General features: G+C 39.3%; 1 protein-coding gene across 8 annotated transcripts in view; it reads right to left on the bottom strand.

Moving 5' to 3' along the window:
* RNF170 (ring finger protein 170) overlaps nt 1-23844 on the bottom strand; it is a 30105-nt gene that overhangs the window by 5599 nt on the left and 662 nt on the right. Inside the window, exons 2-7 of one of the 8 annotated variants that reach the window (XM_067721453.1) lie at nt 20865-20994; nt 18617-18760; nt 9514-9592; nt 7749-7857; nt 4114-4187; nt 959-1069 (exon numbers count right to left, since the gene is read on the bottom strand). In XM_067721453.1, the coding sequence (XP_067577554.1) occupies nt 959-1069; nt 4114-4187; nt 7749-7857; nt 9514-9592; nt 18617-18753 (510 nt within the window). In that variant the 5' untranslated portion in view covers nt 18754-18760; nt 20865-20994. The remainder of the gene's footprint in view (nt 1-958; nt 1070-4113; nt 4188-7748; nt 7858-9513; nt 9593-18616; nt 18761-20864; nt 20995-23844) is intronic. The other 7 variants (XM_067721454.1, XM_067721457.1, XM_067721458.1 and 4 more) reach the window with 7 other exon arrangements.

Genomic DNA, 23844 nt, shown 5'->3' with positions numbered 1-23844 from the left:
TCCGAGTGAAGAGGCCACTGCAGTTGTCCTAAGCAAGAGATGGTGGTGGCCTGGCCTAGTCTGATGGCTACAGACACAGGACTTGTTATGAGGCAGAAATGACAGCATCCCCAGAAAGAAAAGACACGTTAGGACTTCTTTACAGATCAGAGAAGGGGAATGAGGGAGAAGAGGACATCAGCACTGAGCTGAGTAAGGCTGAGGTAAGGAGGGATCGGTCAGTGTTGTGCATGTTACATCCCATGTCCGAGACGCCAGGAACGCGCCAGTGGGATGTACCCTGAGCAAGTGGACGTCAGAGCCTAGAGCGTGGAGCAGAGTCTGGGCTTCCAGTACGAATTTGTACTGAGTGTGTTCTGGGTTTTCAAGTACATATTTAGTCATACACTTCTAGAATTCTTTGTTAAATTTTGAGAAAACTGGGATGAGTCAGTAAAGTGTGGGTTTTTAATCTATCAAATGCCTTTTTGGGGAGGAGGGGCAACTGTAGAATTAATGTGCTCTTTAAAAATAGAATGCTTTTGAATACCTGACATACAAAACCCCCAACACTTAGGGTTACTTAAGGGAACAAATTCAAATGGGGCCAGGGTAAAATAGAGTAAAACACAAGGTAAAACTCCCTCCAGAAGTTCTCAGTTGTAAGTTTCCTGGAAGACAAACCCTATTTTAGAATCACGTAGGAGTCAATAATTTTACCTTTCCCTCCAATGTTTTTCTATTGCTTTTTTTTGCTGGTATCACTTTCATAAAGAGTTTAATAATGCCATTTTTTAAAAGATAGAAAACTGTAGTCCTTGGGAAAGCTGTAACTCAGTGAATGACAGCAACAATGAAAAGTAAAGACTTCACGTAACACACACAGATTTTTCACATTGACTATTTGTTGGTAAATCTCACTTTACAAAAGCGAAGTATCATCACACTCTAACTTTGCACCCGCTACAACATTACTTACAGATCTGGGCTGCCCTGAGAATCTCCGGTTATAATCATTAATATCTTGATGCAATGATACAGCATCCTGAGACTGGTCATTTTCACCAAATACTGTTAGCAGTAAAGTTACCTGTAGATTTACAGAAAAAAAGAATTGTTACACCTTTCTGCAGCATTAATTTTTTTTCATTTTGTGTTATTATTCAATAGAATGAGAAAAGCTTCTGAATTTAGATTTTGCTCGTTTCTTTTAACAAAGGCGACACAGGGGAGAAAAGTAAGCTACTGTTTCCTTACAATAAAATCCATTCAAAATGTTATTTGAACTCCTGTAAAATAAAATGGGCACTGGTTTAAGTACTTTTCAATCCACACCAGGGATCAAGTTAGTAGTTCGCTGTTTGGGCTAACAGACATTTGAGGATATAAGAATGATGAGAAATATTCAGGAGCAAAGTGACATATCACTTTGAGAGAGGAAAATTAGGGCTTTCTTTTTTGATTAAAATCATGATTCCTTATCCTCTCTGGTATCTGAATGATCTTTGAATGCTACCAGCATCACACAGAGCTGAAGTTATTGCAGGAACCAGCTCTCAAGCACCCATCTCTACTACAATCAAAAAGGTAATTCTTGATACTGTTATATAACATAATACATTTAACCCTGATTCCTCCATGGCGGAGCTAAGGAGGATACACAAATGTTCCTGGACTATACTCGGGTAATCTGAAGATGACGGTACCTCGAAAAACAAGTATATTTAAAAATATAACACCTCCTATAGAAATGGCCACTGTACAAAGAGATAAATATGGGAAGGAGCCGTGATAGATTTGGGTTTAAATCATCTCACTGTTGTTTTGACCCTCAGCTCAGCTGTAAAACCAGGACCCCACTGTTCAGGTGCTTCCCAAACAGCCAAACACAGGAGTGCCTAAGAGCAGCAGGTGGTAGGAACAGCAGGTACAGCCATCTCTTCACAAATTTGTTAATAAAGATGAATTCTTTCACTAAATGTTAACTGACCACGTACATGGGCCAGGCACTGCGCTAAGTGCTAGACGTACAAAAAAAGGACAACGTGGCCTTGTGCCTTGGTGATCACAATCCCCAGGATAGAAGGGGAGGGAGACGTGTTCAACAGCCCGTTATAAGGCACTGGGGTAGGCGTTATAGTGATGCTGGAGAGGAAGGACTTCCTCTGTCTGGGATGTCCAGAAAGCTTGACACTTGCACTCACCCTAGGGACGTGGTAGGACCGCTGGCGTGTCAGTGTGCGCGCCCAGGGGAGACGTGGTGACCACGTCCCAGCCACAGGCAGCAGCCTGCACACTGTTCCCAGTGAAGCAGGCGGTGGGGCAGGTAGATGAACTGCAGTGGGAACGCACTGCAGTTAGGGAACCCACAAGTTTATCTCCACCTTTCTCACCTCTAGCCAATTTATGTGTGGTCCAAAGGATACCACCTGCTAATGCGCATACGCCCTATGAAAAGCCACAGGTAGTGCCAGAAAGAGGGGCAGGTGGTGGAACTAATTGTTTATGGCAAGACCTTCGGCCTGGTCTCCGTGTTGCTGGCAGAGAGCTAAAGATGAGAGGTGGCACTGGCAAATAAGCTTCAGGGCCAACTGCCTTGTGTCACACATCAAATCAGCCGGAGAGGTGGTACCAAAAAATGATCTTCCTCCTAACCATGTGGTAAAAAGTGTGAAAGAGGCAGAATCTGGGGATGTATCGATAGAAGCAAGAAGGAAAGAAGAGAAAGCCTTGAACCTTCCTCTCTCCAACCAAAAAAGGCAGCAGTGGGGGAAGTGGATAAGCGAGAACAATGGCTGAAAGGCACACACACGTGTGTGCGTTTCTGTGTGTGTGTATATGTATTTAACAGCGCACACGATATGGTTTTATTTATATACAGTCCCCAAATTAGGCAAAACTGAACAGCAATCTTTAGAGGAGCATGCTAAGGTAATAAAACTGTAAAGAAAATCAAGGAAATGCTTATCCTAACAGTCAAATAGTAGCTACCTCTAGGAGAGGAAGGAAGCGGGGGAGATTTGGAAGGGGTCCCGAGGAGGCTTCTGGGGCTGTGGCCAGTTTCTGTTTCTTCATCTGAGTGGTGGCTACTCAGGTGTTGCTTTGTGACAAGTCAGCGAGCTGTACCTCTTTATTTTGTGTGCTTTCCTGTACGTCTGTTATATTGTACAAAGAATTTTTCAACAACTGTTGTGCCTTCTCTAATCTTATTTTACTTTGTGGTCCCTGTGGGTTTACGCCTTTCCTGTTTCGGTGGGGTTGCCAGAGGGAGCAAAAGTAAATGCGTGCGCTCAGTTCAGCATCCTGACTTGGAAGCTCTCCATCCTGGTCGGGACATCCGTTTGCACTGGAAGACTTCCCAAGGAGAGGCTGTCTGTGTACCTGATCGTGAGTCATTATCAGACAGGCATATATTTTAAATGAAAAGAATAATATAAAGGAAATTCTGAAAAGTGAATGAACATCCCATTTGGCTATATTTATTAACTTAAAAACTACAAATATCAGTTTCTCAGATTTTTCAAACGAAACAAAATTTTGTTTCTCCAGTTTGTCGAAGAAATTGAGCCGTTTGATAGCGTACTGACACTTCAGTCTCCGACACGCGTGTGTAAAACCTCACTGCGTCCCTCGGAGGCAGCATCTGTACTGATGTAACAGGCTAATCTGCTCTGGGTGATGCGACGTGGCCACGGCTCCACAAGAGACATTTTTCAAAGGCATTGTTCGTCATTTAAAGCTGTCTGGACCCTCACCACAGATGGGCAGGTTAAAAAGAAAGTACAACTGAAAAATTATTTTTTTCAAAAGAAGTCTATGCAGAGCATATTTGCTTAAGCCTGATTGCCAGTTCAGTTGTTCCCTTGCTGGTGTTACAACAAAGACTTATTAGGATTTGGGGAAGGGTTCATGTACCAGCTGTTTTTCACTATGACTGAAGTGATATCAAAGGGAATTCCCTTTTTTTGAGGTGTCTTAAAGACATTAAAAAAAATAATGGAGAAACATCAGAGAAGCTTTGGATAAATGAAGTTCTGCTAAAAACATAAAAATAATTCAAGAGTTAGATACAGAAACTATAAAAATTTACAAAATGAGCTAGTACAAATGATGTTTTCTGGGCACAAACATTACCGTTTGTCTACAGATTGGACAACTGATTGCCCCAAGCCATGAACCGTATCGCCAGTACGCCACAATGCAGGTACCTAATGGGAAGAAAACATTAATATTGATGTTGTTAAGTCCATATATCCTGGGAAAGTTTCATATATTTGAAATATTTTAACAGCATCACCTATTTTAAAATGTTTTTTTACTTTATCCAACCAAGTCTTAAGGCAAATTCAAATCTAATAACAATTCCCAGCCACTGAGAAATATTTTAATTTAAACTACCTGTTAAGATACAAGCATTTTTACAATCAAAAGCAAGCATGCATTAACTGCTTCAATGCTATGAGGCTTAATAGAAAATACTGCATTTCCTATGTGAATAAATAAAACAGTAATTAATTGAACATTACTGTACATATGACAACCAACAAATCACACTATAAATTTTCTGTTGCAAATTTGATATATATGTTACAGAAACACAACTTCCATTTTTTTAAAAGTTTAGAAAACCAAGTCACTTAAGTGTCAATAATAGTAATTAGGTAGTATGCACAAAGGAGCCAAAGGATACAAAGATTTCACGCTTCCCGCCCTAACAAAGTTCATAATCCAGTTAAGTAACTGAATCAACTTTTGTACTGGATGGATTTGATTTTTCTTCTTGAAGGCATTGATGAGCAGTGAAACAGGTAAACACAGCCTAGAGAGAGGATTTACAGACCTGAAAAAGTGGTGGTAGGTGCACTAAGTGTATAGGCACTAAAGTTCAGACCAGTAACAAATGAAGAAGGAGTATTTTTAAATACTGGCTGATATTTAAGGAGCCAATTCAGTTTCTTCTCTGCAGGCCCCCATTTCTCGGATCATCCAGGTTCCACTGTGAATCTGAACTAACTGCTTCCTGGCTCCTTCAATCAAATTGAGGGGACCAAGGTAACATACTTACATGACTCAGAAAGTAGTTACATCTTGAGGTGTGTAAGATTAAATTTCAGTACAAAAGGTGTACAGAATTTGAACCCAACTTTGTAGGGGTGGTAAGATTTGACAGGCAGAAGACAGGAGCGAGGACACTCTGGGTTTTGCGATGGCAGGAACAAATCCCAGAGGCAGAAATAATGGTACACGAGGCCACTGGTGAGCAGGCCACTGGCTGAAGCCAAGGCCGCCCAACCTGACCATTAGTGACTGTGGGGAAAAACTGGTTCGATGATTTAAAGACAAGTTTAAAAAGCTAAACCATCTGTATCTGATATCTTTTCCTGCTCGCAGGGTGCTGTGTTAATTCGATAATATTTACTAACTACTTTGAGCAGTCTAATTTCATACAGAAACCATAGGAAAGCAAAACTGATCATAAATACGTTAGTATTATTACCGTCTGTAATGATGCCCTAGATTTACCTACTACCTTTTCACCCCAAAGTCCACCGTGTTTTGACATATGTTAATTTATTTAATTCCGTAACTTTTTCCACAGATTGGAGTACAGGTGTCCCTGGTTTGCAAATTATGTAGTGGCCACTTGCCTGCACTGGAAAACTATGGTCCAGCAAATCAAACACTTCAGGTCATACACACCTGCTGTGATGTGCCTGATGCTTTCCCTTAACTAGGATGGCGGGAGAGATGACTCAATGACTTGAATCCGGGGCACAATCTCTCTAGATCTGTCTATTTGTAAAATGAGAATAAGACCTCATAAGACTGCCGGGGAATTACATAAAGTAATGTGGGTTACAAATGCAAGTTAGGTGAATTCTGTTGCTGCTGTTATTCTTGACTTGCTGTAAAAGAACAGAACTGTAGTTCCACACATGGAGCTAAGCTGAAATGCTCTTCATATACATGGTATCAGTATCCTTGAACTACTGTTCAAAGAAACACATTTCTATTTATTAAGAAGCTGAATAACTAGTGTTGTTTTTTTTTTTTAACCTTTGAAGCTACAGACAGTAAATAAAAGTGTCCCGACAAGAAGAGCAGGATATCGGAAGGAATCTACCCTATTACCCCAGACCCAGAGGTAAAACCAAGAGCACAGCACAGCCATCTTTCAACTGACCGGGTTATCCACACAGTGCATCACCTAAGCCTGGGCTGGCAAATAGAGTTCGCCCAGCCTGCCAGACCTCACTGATTCCCAACCCCTGCCTCGGGTGCTGTGCTAGGGGACGGCCGAGGCACAGCCAGACCCAGAGCAAGTCCACAATCGATAAGGAACGTCGGCCAGAGGTTTGAGGGGGAACGTCTGCTTTCTCTGATGGCCATTTAATCCCCTGCCCCAGCACCTGATCTTTCATTATTTGGCTGCTCACTAGCACTTCCAACAGATAATTAAGGATAGACACCGAAATAGTGCTTTGTAATTTGTTAGTTACTTAGACAAAAACCTGAGGGAAGAGGTTGAAATTCATGGATGAGGCCATGATGGGATTGGTCAGTACTGACTAAATGGGCACAAGGTATACAAAACCCTGCATAGCATGGAATGGATTCCAGATACTTTATTTCACCCCCAACAGCATGAACAGTAACACTGTATACCTTGGAATTCTGACTCTTAGACAAAAGATACAAAGGGGAGAAAGCAAAGCACAAATCACTGTATGCTACATGTTAAATCAGTACGGTTTGGGAGCAATTAGCACCCTATCTTGCATACAGCTGTTCGAAGGGAAAGAAATACTACCAATAAAAAATAGGTCTAATGATGAGATAAACCTTAAGGAGAGAGTAGTTGTATAAACCACCATTCACATAGTATTGGGTTGGCCAAAAAATTCGTTTGGGTTTTTGGTAACAGCTTATGGGAAACCCCGAACGAACTTTTTGGCCAGCCCAACAGAACTGCGCACAGGCTGTGAAGTCAGACCCGGGTTTAAAACCTAGCTCTGTCCGTCTGCAGCTGGGCTGCCGTTTGTAAAATTTCTTAGCACTGCTGAGCCTCGGGGTTCCTCACCTGTGAGCTGGGATGAGATGGAGTATTTTGCGTCCAGCACACAGCAGGCCCATAATAACCGACTCCTGCCAATCTCACGTGACCACAGCCAGCAGTGGCTATGCGGTATGTCTCATCACTCTCTGTGACTCTTCCTGGAAGGTCAGGAGATGCCCAGGGGTGGATAGCACCCCTTCCTGACACTAAGTTAGTGCGACATCAACGTCCCTTCTCATCCTTCTACGTGTTCTAGGGTTCCCAAGCCTCTGGAAGTCCCGGAGGAAGAGAGGTAAGAACTTCTGCACCGACTCAGAGTGAAAAAGAGGTGGCAGAGCCAAGGGAAGGTCTCGGGCAAGGTCCTTGGGAGAAGAACACTGCCGCCTTGGGAAGGAGGAGTAATAAATGAAACCGCCAGAAAGCGATGAAAATGAGGAATTCAGTGACTCCCTCATGGTACAGATATCCTTAACTCACTATTCAAAGAAACACATTTCTGTTTATTGGGGGGTTGAATAACCAGTCTTTTTAATCTTTGAACTACGGACACTAAATAAAAGTGGCTGACAACAAGAGCAGGATCTCAGAAGCAATCTGCCCCACTCACAAAATACAAAACGTGACAGAGAGAAAATCAGGAATCCGGCTTGTGCACACACACGGGTCTTGGTCTAAATAGTCACTTTCACCAAGAACAGCATTGTTTGCTTACCACAAAAGAGATGTCCACAGTTTGTTTCAACAGGGAGGGAAGCTTGATGTAAACAGATCGGACAGTACATGTCAGTGTAGAACTGCTGTCGGGCAGCAGCAGGTGCATCCTGGTGAGAAGACAAGTGCATACTGAGCCACGACACACACAGTCTTTTCAAAATTCACCTTCATGCTAAAAGATACTTAACAATACAGTCAGGACTGTGTAATCCTCAAATTTTAGATGTGCACTAGTTAAGGTCTTACAAGTTTGAGAAACTTATGAGGCTCCAGTGTTGTTCTGCCTAAACTGCATGGTCTCTACCTTCCTTCCTGAACACAGTCTAAAGATAAAGATAAAAAGATATATCCAAAGATAAAAAGCCGATTAACTCAGGAGTTACTCTGTTAGAAAGAGTAAGTTATTCTGGGTAACACAGGCTGAGCTCATGCATTCATTAGCTGAACAATAAGAAATGTCAAACTACTCCCCAGGTGTTAGCTTTCTTCTATTTTTAACATCTGTTTCATTCATACATTCCTGATAGTCGTTACATGTCTGAAGATTATGAGATAGTTGTATGTGAAATCACTTTGTAAATTATAAAACACCAGGCCAGCATGAATTATTGATAACAAGAGCTCTGGAACACAGTACCACTAATATGCTTAAACCATTTTTGCATCAGTGAATTTAAGTTCTATGAAGCAAGAATTCTTGTCTGTTTAGTTCACAAATGAATTCTCAATGCCCAGAACAATGTCTGACATATAGTAGATGTTCAATAAATATTTGGTGAATGGATAAATCATAAAAACCCTCTTTGGAATTAAAATTTGACTGGTGGGTAGACAATCAATTTTTAATTTTTTTTTTGATATTAGGTATCTCAGCATGAAGGTATACAATGTCCTACTTAAACCAGCTTTCATAAAATATATTACATTTCTGGTTCTTAGGGAATCCATATGGTTAAAAGCAAAGAAGAGGCAGAGGAGAAAAGTTTTCTTCTTTGCCTAAGTAGTTTTAACAACTTTGATCACTGAAGAAAAAGAAAAGGAAAAAAAGCCATCCCTTATAGTCATTTCTTTGAAGGTCTTAGGGGAATATACTTTATTTATTTATTTTTTTAAATCTATTTATTTATTTTTGGCTGCATTGGGTCTTCGTTGCTGCACGTGGGCTTTCTTTAGTTGCTGCGAGCGGGGGCTACTCTTCATTGCGGTGCACGGGCTTCTCATTGCGGTGGCTTCTCTTGTTGTGGAGCACGGGCTCTAGGTGCGCGGGCTTCAGTAGTTGTGGCTCGCAGGCTCTAGAGCGCAGGCTCAGTAGTTGTGGCACATGGGCTTAGTTGCTCCGTGGCATGTGGGATCCTCCTGTACCAGGGCTCGAAGCCGTGTCCCCCGTGTTGGCAGGCGGATTCCTAACCACTGCACCACCAGGGAAGCCCGGGAATATATTTTAGAAAGAGTAGTTTTTCCACTACATTTCATTAAAGCCAATTAGACAGTAATTATTTCCTCACAAGTAAATAATAGGAAAATTGTTGTCTTTTAAAGCAAGTTAAAACTAAATTCATGAAAACATCTTGATTAGATTTAGACTAGTCATTTGCTTAATCTGAAAATGTACAATCAATAGAATAATAAAGGTAACTCCAAGCAGGAAAGAAGCACATGCTTCCAAAAAGGAATTTATTGATACATCATCGCAATTTCTTATGCAAGGGGAGTGATAACATGTACTCCTCATACAAATGCACAGATTTATATCACAACAGTACCTGTTCTGTTTGAAGTTGTTCCCGAAGCACCCGTACTAGCTCTTGGTTTTCTGGGTGAATGTTTTGATGTGCATTTCTGCTGAATAAATTATAATACGGTTTTAATATAAAATATTGTTAGATGAATCCATTTTCCTTATGGGTCTAATTTTTGACCTAGACTACTAGCAACATAAGAAATGTAAATGATGGCCTACAACTGTACTCCAACTGTAGGACTGAACATTCTAGGCTATTCTGAGATCACTGATTATCGGCTCATTTCAGGTTTAACTGGCAAATGATGAAATCCAGAGGCCTAGTACCTTGGGGATTGAATGTAATTTCAGACTTACATATAATATAACACGTTTATTTCTTTTGTAAGATTTCTTGTATTATTATGTATTTGAACACTTTTCCATATCTAATTAGGTCCTTCTCCCAACTTTTCACCTATGAGGTGAGAGGGACAGAGAAAAACAAAACCTAAAATGTATAATGTAGAAAAGCCCAAACCTATGATACCACTAATCTCTTAACATTAACAATTAAAATGAAGAATCAAAGGCAGGAAGTTAGAGGTCCATATAAAAGGATGGGATGCCTGAAGTGAGGACTGAAAACTAGAAGCAGTGGTTAGGTTGGTAGGGTCAGGGGTGAAGATTTACATCTGAATCAGTTTAGTTTCATTTGGCTATAGAAGTTTTTTCTAAACGTAAATCTCTTTAACAGCAATATTTTAAGTCTACTCAGTGTCGGTGTTATTAATCTATAGAAGAGCCTTTACTCTCTAGCTGACCCAATATAGCACAGCAATAAGAATTCTAAATCAATATTCTAATGGGATAAGGAAAATTAAAGAAATCCATCCCAGGGTTATTTAATTTTTAGTAAAAAATTTAAATTTTAGAAAAGAAAGCCAAAAAAATATAACCATTAGTTAAGAGACGACATAAAAACAATTTAAAGTCAAATATCTAATCAGAAGCTCAACATAAATATAATGAAACTACTTGAATTCTGTTTAAACACCTTAAATTTTGGTGGATTATTTATTTTAAAATGTTACGTTCTTATGACTGAATAAATGAATCAGTGAAAGAAAGCTACTCTATGGGAAAAACAATCTATCAAGAAACAGCTCAGGAACCAGCCTATTTACACACCAGGAAACACCCAGCTAACTGGAAATTCTCAGCTCTTTGACAATGAAAAAACATTCCCTTTTCATTGGAAAAAAACAGTCATGGTTTTCTGAGGATTGATATAGACCATGTGACTGGAAGGTCTTTCTTTTGGTCTCTTTCCATAAAAGAGAAGATATAAAATTCTTAAATCTGATAGTAGAATATTAGAAAAGTCAAAGTATAGCCAAGAACAAGAACAAACAGCCCAAGATGCTAAACATGGCCTGTAGCTCAGGTAGCTAATTGTGACTGGTAACTTTGAGTACAGAACCAAAAATCTAGAAATCTAATCAAGATAGATTGAAAGCTAGATTAGAAGATCAGGAACATACTGTTATAGAGAAAACCTCAGGCCTCAAATGGCATCACCTGTGCTAAAGCCTATGCCACCAAACCGAGACTTCACACCTGGCCCAACTGCAGCTCCCACCTTCCCCAGGAATGGGATCTGAATTGGTCAATCTGGGGTTTCCTGGTCAGTACCAAGGAGGTAGCCTGCATGATAAGACCCCTGCCATTTCCTTCCCCCAGAAGAAGAAGTCTTGGCCTGAAATAATCCTAACTTTTCTTTTGCTAATAACTTCCTTGCCCCACCCTCCTTCTGCCTATAAAAACCTTCTATTTCATACAACTCCCGGAAATATCTCTCTACTTGCTGGATGGGGTGCTGCCTGATTCATGAATAGCTTAGTAAAGCCAATTAGATCTTCAAATTTACTTGGTTTAATTTTTGTTCTTTAACAATATGATCACCTTAGCTATGAGAAAATGATGGCATTTGACACTAAGCAGGTCTAAAGTGAGATGCCAAGGAAAACAGTGGCTCTGCTATGAAACAGAAGTACATGTGTTGTTAGTGTATTTATCAACGATTTATGGTCCTTCTAAGTTCTCTGAAAAGAGAAACCAAAACTGTCAAACCAGTTAAGTTATATGTAGCCCTGGAAAAGAGCCAGGAACCTCTGATATGAGGAAAGCAATGATACCCAAAGCGTGGGTCAGGAAAGCAAGTTTGAATCAAAGTTTACAAATATGCAAGCATGTGGTTCATAGGTTAACCTGCCTACCAGACCCTTTTGACTGGCTTCTGGTATGTCAACACATGGCAGCTATTATTAATGGCTTAAGAAGGAAGACCAAATAGAAAAGATTTAAAAAGAAATTAATTATAACTACAAAACATTGCTGAAAGATATTAAAGAAGACACAAATAAATGGAAAGACATCCCATGTTCATAGATTGGAAGACAACATTGTTAGGATGTCAATACTATCCAAAGTGATCTATCTTCAGATTCAGTGCAACCCCTATTAAAATCCCAACAGCATTCTTTGCAGAAATAGAAAAACCCATCCTAAAATTTATATGGTATCTCAAAGGACTCTAAATAGCCAAGATAATCTTGAAAGAGAAGAACAAAGTTGTAAGACACTTCCTGATTTCAAAACTTGCCACAAAGTTATAGTATAAACAATGTGGTGCTGGTAATAAGGACAAACGTATAAAACCAATGGAATAGACCATGGAGACCAGAAATAAACTTTCACATATATGGTCAATTGTTTTTTTTTAAATATTTATTTACTTATTTATTTGGCTGCACCAGGTCTTGGTTGCGGCAGGCAGGGTCCTTAGTTATGGCATGCAAACTCCCAGTTGCGGCATGCATGTGGGATCTAGTTCCCTGACCAGGGAGCGAACCCAGGCCCCCTGCATCGGGAGCACAGAGTCCCAACCACTGCGCACCAGGGAAGTCCCTGGTCAATTGGTTTTTGACAAGGATGCCAAGACCCTTCCGTGGAGTAAGGACAGTCTTTTCAACAAATGGTGTGGGAAAAACTGGATATCCATATGCAAATATAATGAAGTCGGACCCTTACCTCATACCATATACAAAAATTAACTTAAAATGGATAGAAGACCTAAACTTAAGAGCTACAACTATAAAAATCTTAGAAAAAAACACAGAGGGAAATCTCTGTGACCTTGGATTTGGCAATGATTTCTTAACCATGACACCAAAACACAGGCAACAAATGAAAAAATAGATAAATTGGACTTCATCAAAGTTTAAAAATTCTGTGCATCAAAGGACACAATCAAGAGTATAAAAGGACAACCAACAGAATGAAATAAAATATTTATAAATCATATATTTGATAGGTGATTAAGATAGAATATAGAAATAACTCAAACACAAAAAAGCAAACAACCTAATTCGAATATGCACGAAGGACTTGAATAGACATTTCTCTAAAGAAGTCATACAGATGGCCAATAAGCACATGAAATGATGTTCAACATCATTAGTCATCAGTGAAATGCAAATGAAAACCACAGTGTGATACCCCTTCACACCCAGTAGGATGACTATCAAAAAAACACAAAGTAGCAACTGTTGGCCAGGATGTAGAGAAATTAGAACCATTGTGCATTGCTGGTGGGAATGTAAAACAGAGCAGCTGCTGTGAAAAGCAGACTGAAGGTTCCTCAAAAAGTTACACACAGAATTACCACATGATCATGCAATTCCAGTTGAAAGCAAGGACTCAGATTCTTGTACTCCAACGTTCACAGAGCACCATTCAAAATAGCCAAAAGGTGGGAACAACCTAAATATCCATCAACAGATGAATAAACAAAACATGGTATATACATACAATGGAATATATATATATTTTTACATCTTTATTGGGGTATAATTGCTTTACAATGGTGTGTTAGTTTCTGCTTTATAACAAAGTGAATCAGTTATACATACACATATGTTCCCATATCTCTTCCCTCTTGCTTCTCCCTCCCTCCCACCCTCCCTATCCCACCCCTCCAGGCGGTCACAGAGCGCGGAGCTGATCTCCCTGTGCTATGCGGCTGCTTCCCACTAGCTATCTACCTTACGTTTGGTAGTGTATATATGTCCATGCCTCTCTCTCGCTTTGTCACAGCTTACCCTTTCCCCTCCCCATATCCTCAAGTCCATTCTCTAGTAGGTCTGTGTCTTTATTCCTGTCTTACCCCTAGGTTCTTCATGACATTTATTTTTCTTAAATTCCATATATATGTGTTAGCATACGGTATTTGTCTTTCTCTTTCTGACTTACTTCACTCTGTATGACAGACTCTAGGTCTATCCACCTCATTACAAATAGCTCAATTTGGTCATACAATGGAATATTATTCAGCCATAAAAAGGAATGAAATTCTGGTAGATGATACAGCATGGATGAACCTTGCATGCATTACTAAATGAAAATGCCAGAATGCTAAATGAAATAAGCCAGACACAAATGGACAAACACGGTCTAATTCCACTTTATGAGGTACCTAGAATAGCCTAATTTCTCGAGGCAGAAGGTGGAACAAAGGTTACCAGGAGCAGGGGGAGGAGAAATAAGAAGTTATTATTTAACTGGTAGAGTTTCTGTTTCGGATGATGAGAAAGTTCTGGAAATAAACAATGGTGATGGTTACACAACATTGTGAATGTTCTTAATGCCAATGAACTGTACACTTAAAGTGACAACTTTTATGTTATGGATATGTTACCACAATAGAAACAAAGGATGAATTATAATGACTACAGACATCAAAGAAATTACAGAAAAGAGACAAGAAGTTCCTTTGTTTGAATCTTCTAGTACGCATGTTACCCCTCCCCTAACTCATTAATTGAATACTTCAGCTAAAGTAGCAGGATGACAATTGCCAACTGAATTTGAATCTGAACAGCTGGACAGCAACTTAAACTGACCTCCCATCCAATCATATGACAGATTCAAGACAACATCCACGTAATGGGGAGCACCTTATATCATTTGAAAAGTTGTATCTTAGGTTAAGCCAAAATCTCATCATTTAGCTCCACCTATTGGCCCGGTATGAGATAATAGAAAATATATATTAATAGATATTGGTCTCTGCCCCTGGTTCCTGGCACAGAGCTCCAGAAACACTTGCAAATTCCTAAGTGATAAGAGTACTAGGAGTACCTTGTATTCTAAGATTTGGTCTTTGACCTGGCCCCTCACACAGAGTTCCTGAAGGCCTTGTAAATTCCTGGGTGACAGGAGTGTCTTTTGCTCTAATGAGGTGACTCTGGGTGGGCTCCTGGATGAGGGCTGCTCCCCGGAAGGACAAAGTCCTGATTAGAAGCTTGGAATGTTCAGCATCCGCCACCCCTGCCCCAATTCTCCAGAGAGAGGAGGGGCCAGAAACAGAGTGAATAATCGATGACGCCTACGTGAGGGAGCCTCCGTGAGATCCCAGCAGTGCGGTCCGGAGAGCTTCAGGTGGGGGAACACGTCCACACCAGGAAGGTGACGCACCCCAACTCCACGGGGACAGAGGCTCCTGCGCTCAGGACCCCCCGGACCTCGCCCTATGCATCTCTTCGTCTGGCTGTGCATCTGTATCCCTTATCACACCCTTCAATAAACTGGTAAACCTAACTGCTTCCCTGAGTTCTGAGACCTGCTCTAGCAAATTAATCAAACCTGAGAAGGGGGTCACGGGAACCTCCGATTTCTTGTGGGTAACCTGGGGACAGAAATCAGACAGAAGCTGGGGGTGACTTGGGGACCGACTACTTGCCGTTGGCATATGAAGTGTGGTGGCGAGCAGGCTTGTGGGACTGAACCCTTAACCTGTGGAGCTGACACCATCTCCAGGCAGACAGTATCAGAACTGAGTTAAATTGTGGGACACCCAGCTGGTGTCATGGAGAACTGCCTGGAGGGGAAAAGCCCACACACATCTGGTGACCAGAAGTGAAGAGTTCTGTGTAAATATAAAGGAGACACAGGAGAGAAACGGTAGGGAAGAACTGGGTCCTTCACTACATAAGAAGGAAAAATCTGTAGGTTTTGTCCTTTACACCCTAGTTCTCTCCATCAAGTTACACAGAATTAACCTAATTCTTCTTCAACAAAACAAGCTCTCATCGTATTTAAAGCTTTTGCATCCTACAGTCTTTTCCCCTAAGCTGGATAGCCCCAGTTCTTTCAGGCATTTTTATATGATTTGTTTCCATAGCTTTACCCATTTTGATAACCTCCCCTGAATGTTTTCTAATTTAAAATTCTTGACCCAAACTGAATATGATCTATATGTGACCTTTATCTGATTATTCTGATTAATACACCTTGATGCTGTTAAGTTTTTGGCATCTACAACATACAATTGCCTTATTAATAGAAACTTCTATTTTGGGCTTCACATCACTACAGTCTGTGAGGAAAAATATTTTATTTACAAGTAATAATTATCCATAGTAGAAAAATTAGAAAAACAAATAAAGGAAAAGAAAAATATTTTTAAATAAAATTAATTTTATAAAAATCCTTTTTTTAAACAAAATGGGCTACTTGACCTATGGTTTTGTCATGTGCCTTTTACTTAATTCTCACTCAACAATTTATCATGGATACTTTCAAATGACAATAAATTCATATCTGCATCCCATTCTTAATAGGTAAAGAGCAGATTTTTTTTTTTTTGGTATTTGCCTAGTCATGACCCATTTTTAAAACAGCTTGATTGAGGTGTAATTAATCACCACCGTCAATTTTAGAACATTTTCATTACCTCAGAAAGAACCCTGTACCCTTTAGTTATTGCCCCCATATCTCCAACTCCAGTTCTACACAACCACTAATCTACTTTCTATCTCTATGGATTTTCCGATTGTGGACATAAGAACAGACTCAAATATATGGCCTTTTGTGTCTGACTTATTTCACTTAGCACAATGTTTTCAAGTTTCCTCCATAAGGTAGCATGTGTGCATCAGTATGTCATTCCTTTTTAAAGCTGAATAATATTCCATTGCATGCATATACCACCTTTTGTTTACCCATTCATCTATTGATGGAGCCATTCATCTGTTTCCACCTTTTGGCTATTATGAATAATCCTGCTGTAAACATTCCTGTACAAGTTCTTATGTGGAGATATGCTTTCATTTCTCATAGGTATATATACTTAGGAATAAAATTGCTAGCATATATGGTAGCACTATGTTTACTCATTTGAGGAACCGATAGTTTTCCAAACTGGCTGCACCATTTTAACTCCCCTACCAGTAGTGTATGAGGGTTCCAATTTCTCCATATCCTCAACAATTGTTATTATTTGACTTTTTGGACCTAGCCATCCCAGTGGGTATGAAGCTGTATCTCACTGTGGTTTTGATTTGCATTTCCCTGAATGACTAAGAATGTCAGGCATCTATTCACATACTTATGGGCCATTTGTATATCTCTGGAGGAATGTCTATTCTGGTCCTTCGCCCGTTTTTTAATTGGGTTACTCATCTTTTTATTATTGAGTTTTGCGTTCTCTACATATTCAGATATAAGGGCCTGATCAGATATATGACTTGAAATGTTTTCTCCCATTCAGTGAAATGACTTTTCACTGTCTTGATGAAGTTCTTTGAAGCAAAAAAAGTTGTTACTTTTGATGAATTCCAATTTGTCTATTCTTTCTTTTGTTGATCATGCTTTTGGCATCATATCTAAGAATCTTCATGACTTACTCCTATGTTTTCTTATAAGAGTTTTATAATTTTGCCCTTACATTTAAATCTTTGATCCATTTTGAGTTAATTTTTGCATATGATGTAGTATGGGTCCAACTTTATTCTTTTGCATGTGGCTATCCAGTTGTCTCAACATCATTTGTTGAACTCTTTCCCCACTGAAAGGTCTTGGCACCATTGTCAAAAACCAGCTGACCACAGATGTATGGGATGACCCATTTTTAAATCTTGATTCTGTTGTACCAATACATTAGCTATCCATCCCAACTGACAATTTAACAAACATGCTTCTTTTGTCTTCTTCATCCCAGTTGCTAACAGAAATGAGAAGAACAGGCTCAGAAGCAGAGCCCTGCAACAATTCAGTGTCCTTCTTTTTTGGCTTACACTAAAACATTAGTCAGCACTCCTGGGAATGATCTGTCAACCAGTTATAAACTCACTTAAATCTGCTATCATCTGGTCATCATTTCCCCACTATGTCCACAAGGGCATCACCAGGTACCGTGTAAAATACTCTACTGAAATCAAGATAATGTCACCCTAATAAGAAACTAACCATGCAGAGGTAAAAGAGAATGCTCATATTCTGTTTAATAATACTTTCTATAATTTTTATAAGAAACTAACAGATCTGTACTTTTTGGAATTACTGTAATCTCTTTTCTACTTTATACTTTTGTCATTTCTGTTTTCAACAATATATACAAAATTTTATTTATCTCCATGTGTTAATACTTAAATTTCTACTTTATTACCCTATCTCTGTTTATTGGTACATAGACATCTAAGACCTTTAAATAGTATTCCTGATTCTATAACAGTAATTTTAAAAAAATATTTTAACTCCTTTAATCCTCTCAACAACCCTATGTTCTAAGTGTTTCACATTTATTAATTCACTTAATCCTACATAACAGCAATTTAAATTCTAATCTTAATCCCTCCATACTGTCCAAGATTTTTTTGTCCCAGTTTTTTTCATTTAAACACTGAAAATATATTTGCACCTATTATATCACCTATAAGTTGATGAATTCAATTATGAAAATTACATTTTAAAACTGTGATACTCCAACAGAAAATATTAACATTTTATTCAAAATATGGGTGATAAATCTAAATTTTTTTGACTAGACAGTTGATGACGGGAAAAATACACAGTAGCATTTAGAGCCTAGTGGAAAATAAAATACCTTAGTAAATACATACAATCACTGAACTCATTACTTGCTTTTTTTTTTTTTTTTTTGGTTAGTTTCTGCTTTATAACAAAGTGAATCAGCTTTATTACTTGCTTTTAATATTAAGTATTAAACATTACTAGAAGCAGTCAGAAAGTCAGTGGCCCTTGGAAATACGTATTATTTAAGTTCTTTTGTCCTTTAGTCTCACCTGAAAAGTGCATATACCAGGGTAGCAATCAAAGCGAAACTGACCACAACTGCCACAAGTACTTGGTCACTTACTCCTTCTATGACTGAATCATCATCCAGTTTCAAACTGTGAACTTCACCTTGATATTTGGCCATTCCAGGTCTAAAAGAAAAAGAGATAAGATGAAAATTAAAAACGACACAGTGAAAATGAATTATATTAATAAAAACGATATAAATGTAGCTGACTTCTGATATATGTAGTTTTTTGTAGCACCCACTTGAGGTAGGTTGCATTAAGTACATCTCCAGTGGGGAATGCCCCATTAATGAGTTCTTTAAAATCATTAAAGAAGAAAAGACATTTCTCATGCCCAATTGCTCTTTTCTTATTCCTGAATACCAAATAAATTCTCCACATAGATCACATCCCTCTTCTCCCTCATGGCACTGAATGTGCGTCATGGAATGTACCATGTACGGATACGGAAGGAAATATATTGTCTTCTTCTGTAAATATTCCTGTATTACCTGGCACACTGCCCTGTACACAGAAGGACCTAATAAATATGTGTTTAAATAGGAGTGACTTACCTTACTTATGGTGTTAGTAATTTGAAAAGTAAAAGACATGGAGGCTATAGAACATTTATAGCTATACTGAGACTACTTGAATTAATGAAAATTCTGTTGCTTGGAAAACGATTAGCCTCACTTGGAACTAAGCTCAGTTTATGGTTCAGAATTCTGGGAACTGCCTGGAATATGGAATCACCCTGAGGCTGCATTTCCTTATGAAGAGAAAAGGGAGGATATGAAACTCTCCCTCCCATACACTAAACTAGAGGAAAATGGTAATACCCAATTTCTATAGATATGAGGGGAGATGGTCCAACCACATCAGAGTCCAAATATCACAGGTTATTCCTACTTTTTTCTGATGGCAAACACTAAAGTTACTTAAAATCTTGTAAGACACCTAAAGGGAAATAAAGGCAATAAAATTCAATTAAATATACATGACTAATCATAATTAACCTGTATTTATGTAATGTCCTGCACTGAAAACAGTTTTATTCAATATCATCATTAATCAGGTGAGTTTCTGTTAAAAGGAAACTTTGAGTGTGAAAGTCTAACACCTTTGAAAAGAACCTGAACTGGCTGCTAGTAAGAAAATTACCTCTCATGGAAGAAACTTAAGCAAACAAACAGATCAAAGGTGGCTTTCATCAGCTTTACACATGGTAATGGCCTGATGTATCAGGAACTTTCTAATGACAGGTTTCAAGTATCCCTCATGAAAGCACACACCAGAAACTCAGAGAAGGAGCTCTAACCTCAGTATCTTATTCAAAAGAAGAGTCAAATGAACTGCCAAATGAAACTGAAGAAAAAAGCCTCAAGTAATCTTGGGGTGGGCCATGTAGTCAATCTAGATCTTTATGTTGTCAGGTTTCCTCTTTTTAAATTGAAGATGCTGTGGCTGTCAGGAGTCCTGTCAGTGAGAACCACTTGCATCTGCTCAGAGATCAGCAAAGTGTTATCCTGTGTGGAGAGTCCCAGCCTCCAATTACTGAATCCAGTTCGGAGGATTTTCTCCTAGCTGTACATTTAGGGAGTTCACTACTTTGTACTATTTCTTTTTTTAATGGGTTACATTTGTTTCACTACTTTGTACTATTTCTTGTTTTAATGGGTTACATTTGTTTCTGTGTCCTTCCAAGTGTAATCAGTGATCATGTGACTAAATTCTACTCTATACATTTTATATATATATATACATATATACTCATATCACTGAATCACTTTGCTGTACACCTGAAACACAATATTGTAAATCAACTATAGTTCAATAAAAAAATAAAATAATCAGAATTATATATATATATTCTACTGTATAAAGACATACTTCTACCAATTACACCCTTCAGACGCTGCTTCATTCACATATCCAAGAGCTCAGAGATCCAGGATACTTTAAGTATTGCAGGACCATGTAATGTTATTTGCATCATTTTATAGCAAAAGTTCCCAAAGTTGTTGAAATGAAGAGTTACTTTTTATTGCCACAAATTCTAGTGTCACTGAAGGACACTAGAATTGAAGGACACTGAAGAACTGAAGGACACTGAAGGCTGAGAGAGGGTAGGAAGGGAGGAGACTGCTGGTAAGTCTCAGAGAGGAACAGAAAGGTCAGCTGCACTTCCCTGCCATGTGGAAATCCCAGCCCTCACATGGATAATTACTAATGGTGTCTGACCAACCTGTCGGGGCTTCAGTAGTTAACTTCCGCCAGTAGTTTTTCTTATCACAGGAGTCCAAAAAGGAACTGCAGGTGCTGCTGGCTCAAAAATGAGGTATTATGCCACCACCTCAGTTTGGAAAGAAGCCAATCTAAGAATACAGGGGATAAACAATAAAAAGAAATAAAATTTTCTACTTGAGGAGTTGACCTTATACCCCAATCTTGAAAATGAATTCCAATGTCAACCTGAACTTCAGTCCTCCAACCTCTGCTCATCTGGAACAAATCAATGCTGCTGATTTGGACCAAGGGCACAGGCAAGCCCAAGCCCCGCTGCATGGCATGCAGGCCCCGGAGTTTACCTCCAATTCTGCTACCACAACTGGGACCCCGCTTAATCTCTTAGGACCCCTCATTTTCTGCAAAATATGAAAGCTGGATCTGAAGATTTCTTAAGTTCCCTCCACCACTACATTTCTCTGATTCAGAGCTTTCTGGAATTGAAAAAAAAAAAAAAAAGGCAGGAAAGCTAAATAACCAAAGGTTAAAATGGTTACAAGTGGGGAGCAGGCCTGGGAGAGCCAGATCCTCACCTTTCCCAGGATACAGTTCTATAGTCTGAATTCTTTTCAAGAACGTATTACTTTAGCAATAAAAATAGAAGCCAGTGTCTGCTTCCTTCCTTCAGAGATGAAAATTAGACTTCAGTGCTCAAAGATTTAAGACGTATCTCCCCAGCACCATTCTTACAGAGCACCCTAGACCCTCCCAGTTTCCTGATGGTGCCCTCTGCAGACCTCAGTGACTGGCACAGGGAGGCGCCTGCGCTGGCTACCTCTTACCCCGCTGAGCAGCGCACAGGGGATTTTACATGTTGCAGGGGCCTTGCACTAAATGCTGCTCGCTTGAAACCCCAAAGCAAGGTTATTAAATTTATAAAACATGGCATCTAATCTATTTCATAGGGTCCTATCAAATGAAAACAAGTTAGTAGTACTCTGTTGTTAACTATTTGAGATTTACAGAAACAAAACACCATAGATCTTGCAAACGGTGTTGATAATTGATAGAAAAATTGATAATTGAGAGAAGGGGGAGTGATTTCCAGCACTGGCTTTGTTATTGCTTAGCTGGCTAAGTCTTACTGAGTAGCTTAATACATTGAAGAAGCATAAGCTTTGCAGTCAGACAACTGTGTACTTGTGCAAAATCTGGGTCTCAGCTTCCTCATGTGTAAAATACATAAAATTAACTTGAACTATATCAAGCAACCACTTTTTTAGGCAAAAAACCCCACAAAACCACTCTAGTTTTGTGGAGTTCATGATAACAAAGGTAGAGCACTTACATATTGCTTGGTACATCATACAGGCTCTCAATTAACGGAAGCTATAATATTTTGATTACTATTATTAACAACCCTCAAGGAATCTGCAGAACCATGATAAGATGTGGCCATGCCTTCCTTACAGCTACACTAAGTAGCATCTCAAGCTCGCTTTGATCTAAGCTCTAAGTATGTATTCCCTGGGAAACTGGATAAACTTGGCACACTACGGTGAAGGACACTCCCCTGTTTACTTGAATGTGATAAACAGCTGTAGATGAGAATTAGCCTCCAACTAACTGGAGTAAGGAGACAGCTAAGACAAGTGCCACTCACCTCTCTTTGGTCTTTTCCAAAGCTTTCAGGAAAAATGAATCAAAACAACACAGACAAATAAGGGAAATATGGGAAATTCCGTAACTTCAAAGGAGAAACTCCATGTCTTTTTACCCAAACTCATGTAAAAACATGATGGCCACATGGCTTCTGCAGACAATTACACACATTCAAGAAGTTTTTAATATAATTTCCTTCATGAAGGGTAACTGGAGCTACGTAATGAAATCTCAAGAACACTGCACATCATGCACAAATGCATTGTGGGTGAGCCATCAAACCTGAGAAGGGAGGCTGAGGTCAACTGTGTCAAAGTCCTAAAAACCAGAGCAGCTGGAGTGAAGGTGCTCACCCATTACAGGCCTTCCAACAAGGCTCCACATCCAAAGACAAGTTACACGGGCATCAGGCTGACTTGATGACTTTACATGTCTAACAAGGGTAATGTTCACTTAAAGTGCCAGGGATCCTTACAGAGATAACCTAGCTTGGAATGTAGAAACTCTGGTTTGACAAAGGTCCAGAGGCACCAAACAAAGGCAGGTGAGGTACATTTTATCACTTCTAAAGGTTTCTCTGCCCTTGGTGTAGGGAATAATGTTTAAAAGACCACTGAGAAGACTTCTGGTAAGATCTTCTACATTCACACAATGAAAAATCTGTTAACTGGGACTCTGAAAAGCATCATGAAAAACTCAATGCTGTCTTGGCAGTTCTGATAGCTCAATGACAAAACCTAGTCTTAACAGGGAAAGGGGGCTCCAGGAACTGCAAACCACAGAAAGGTGTGTCCCGGTAAGTTAACTTTGTTGCACCCCACATAAAAGTTTGGCATCATCTGGTAAAGTGACGCACAACCTATAACTCAACAATCCCAGGACTCCAAGGCATATCGCTAAAGAAACTTACACGTTGGTACTAGTCTCTAGGGGTATGAATCTTATAGCATTGTTCTTAGTTAGCTCCAAACTGGAACAGCAAAATGCCCATCGACAGTAGCATGGATATACTGTTATATTCATACAGTGGAGTACTAGACAGCACTGAAAATTACCTATGGATCTACACAAACTTACTATGAATGCAAAGCTATAAAATAACACAATGATTCCACTGACTGAAGCTCAACAACAGGCAAAGAAAAACTGTGTTGTTTAGGCATGCATACGTAGGTGGTAAAGAGATAAGGAAAAGCAAGAAAGTGAACATCATAAAAGTCAGTCTAGGAAGAGAACGATGCTCAGAAAGGAACATGAGGTGCTGGAGGAACTCCTGAGGTACGGGCAGTTCTTTTTGTTTTTACCTGCCTGTTTTATTACTAATTACTCTCTAGGCA

This window comes from Pseudorca crassidens, chromosome 21, assembly GCF_039906515.1.
Source record: "Pseudorca crassidens isolate mPseCra1 chromosome 21, mPseCra1.hap1, whole genome shotgun sequence".
NCBI lineage: Eukaryota > Metazoa > Chordata > Mammalia > Artiodactyla > Delphinidae > Pseudorca > Pseudorca crassidens.
This window is presented reverse-complemented; position numbering and strand designations above follow the sequence as displayed.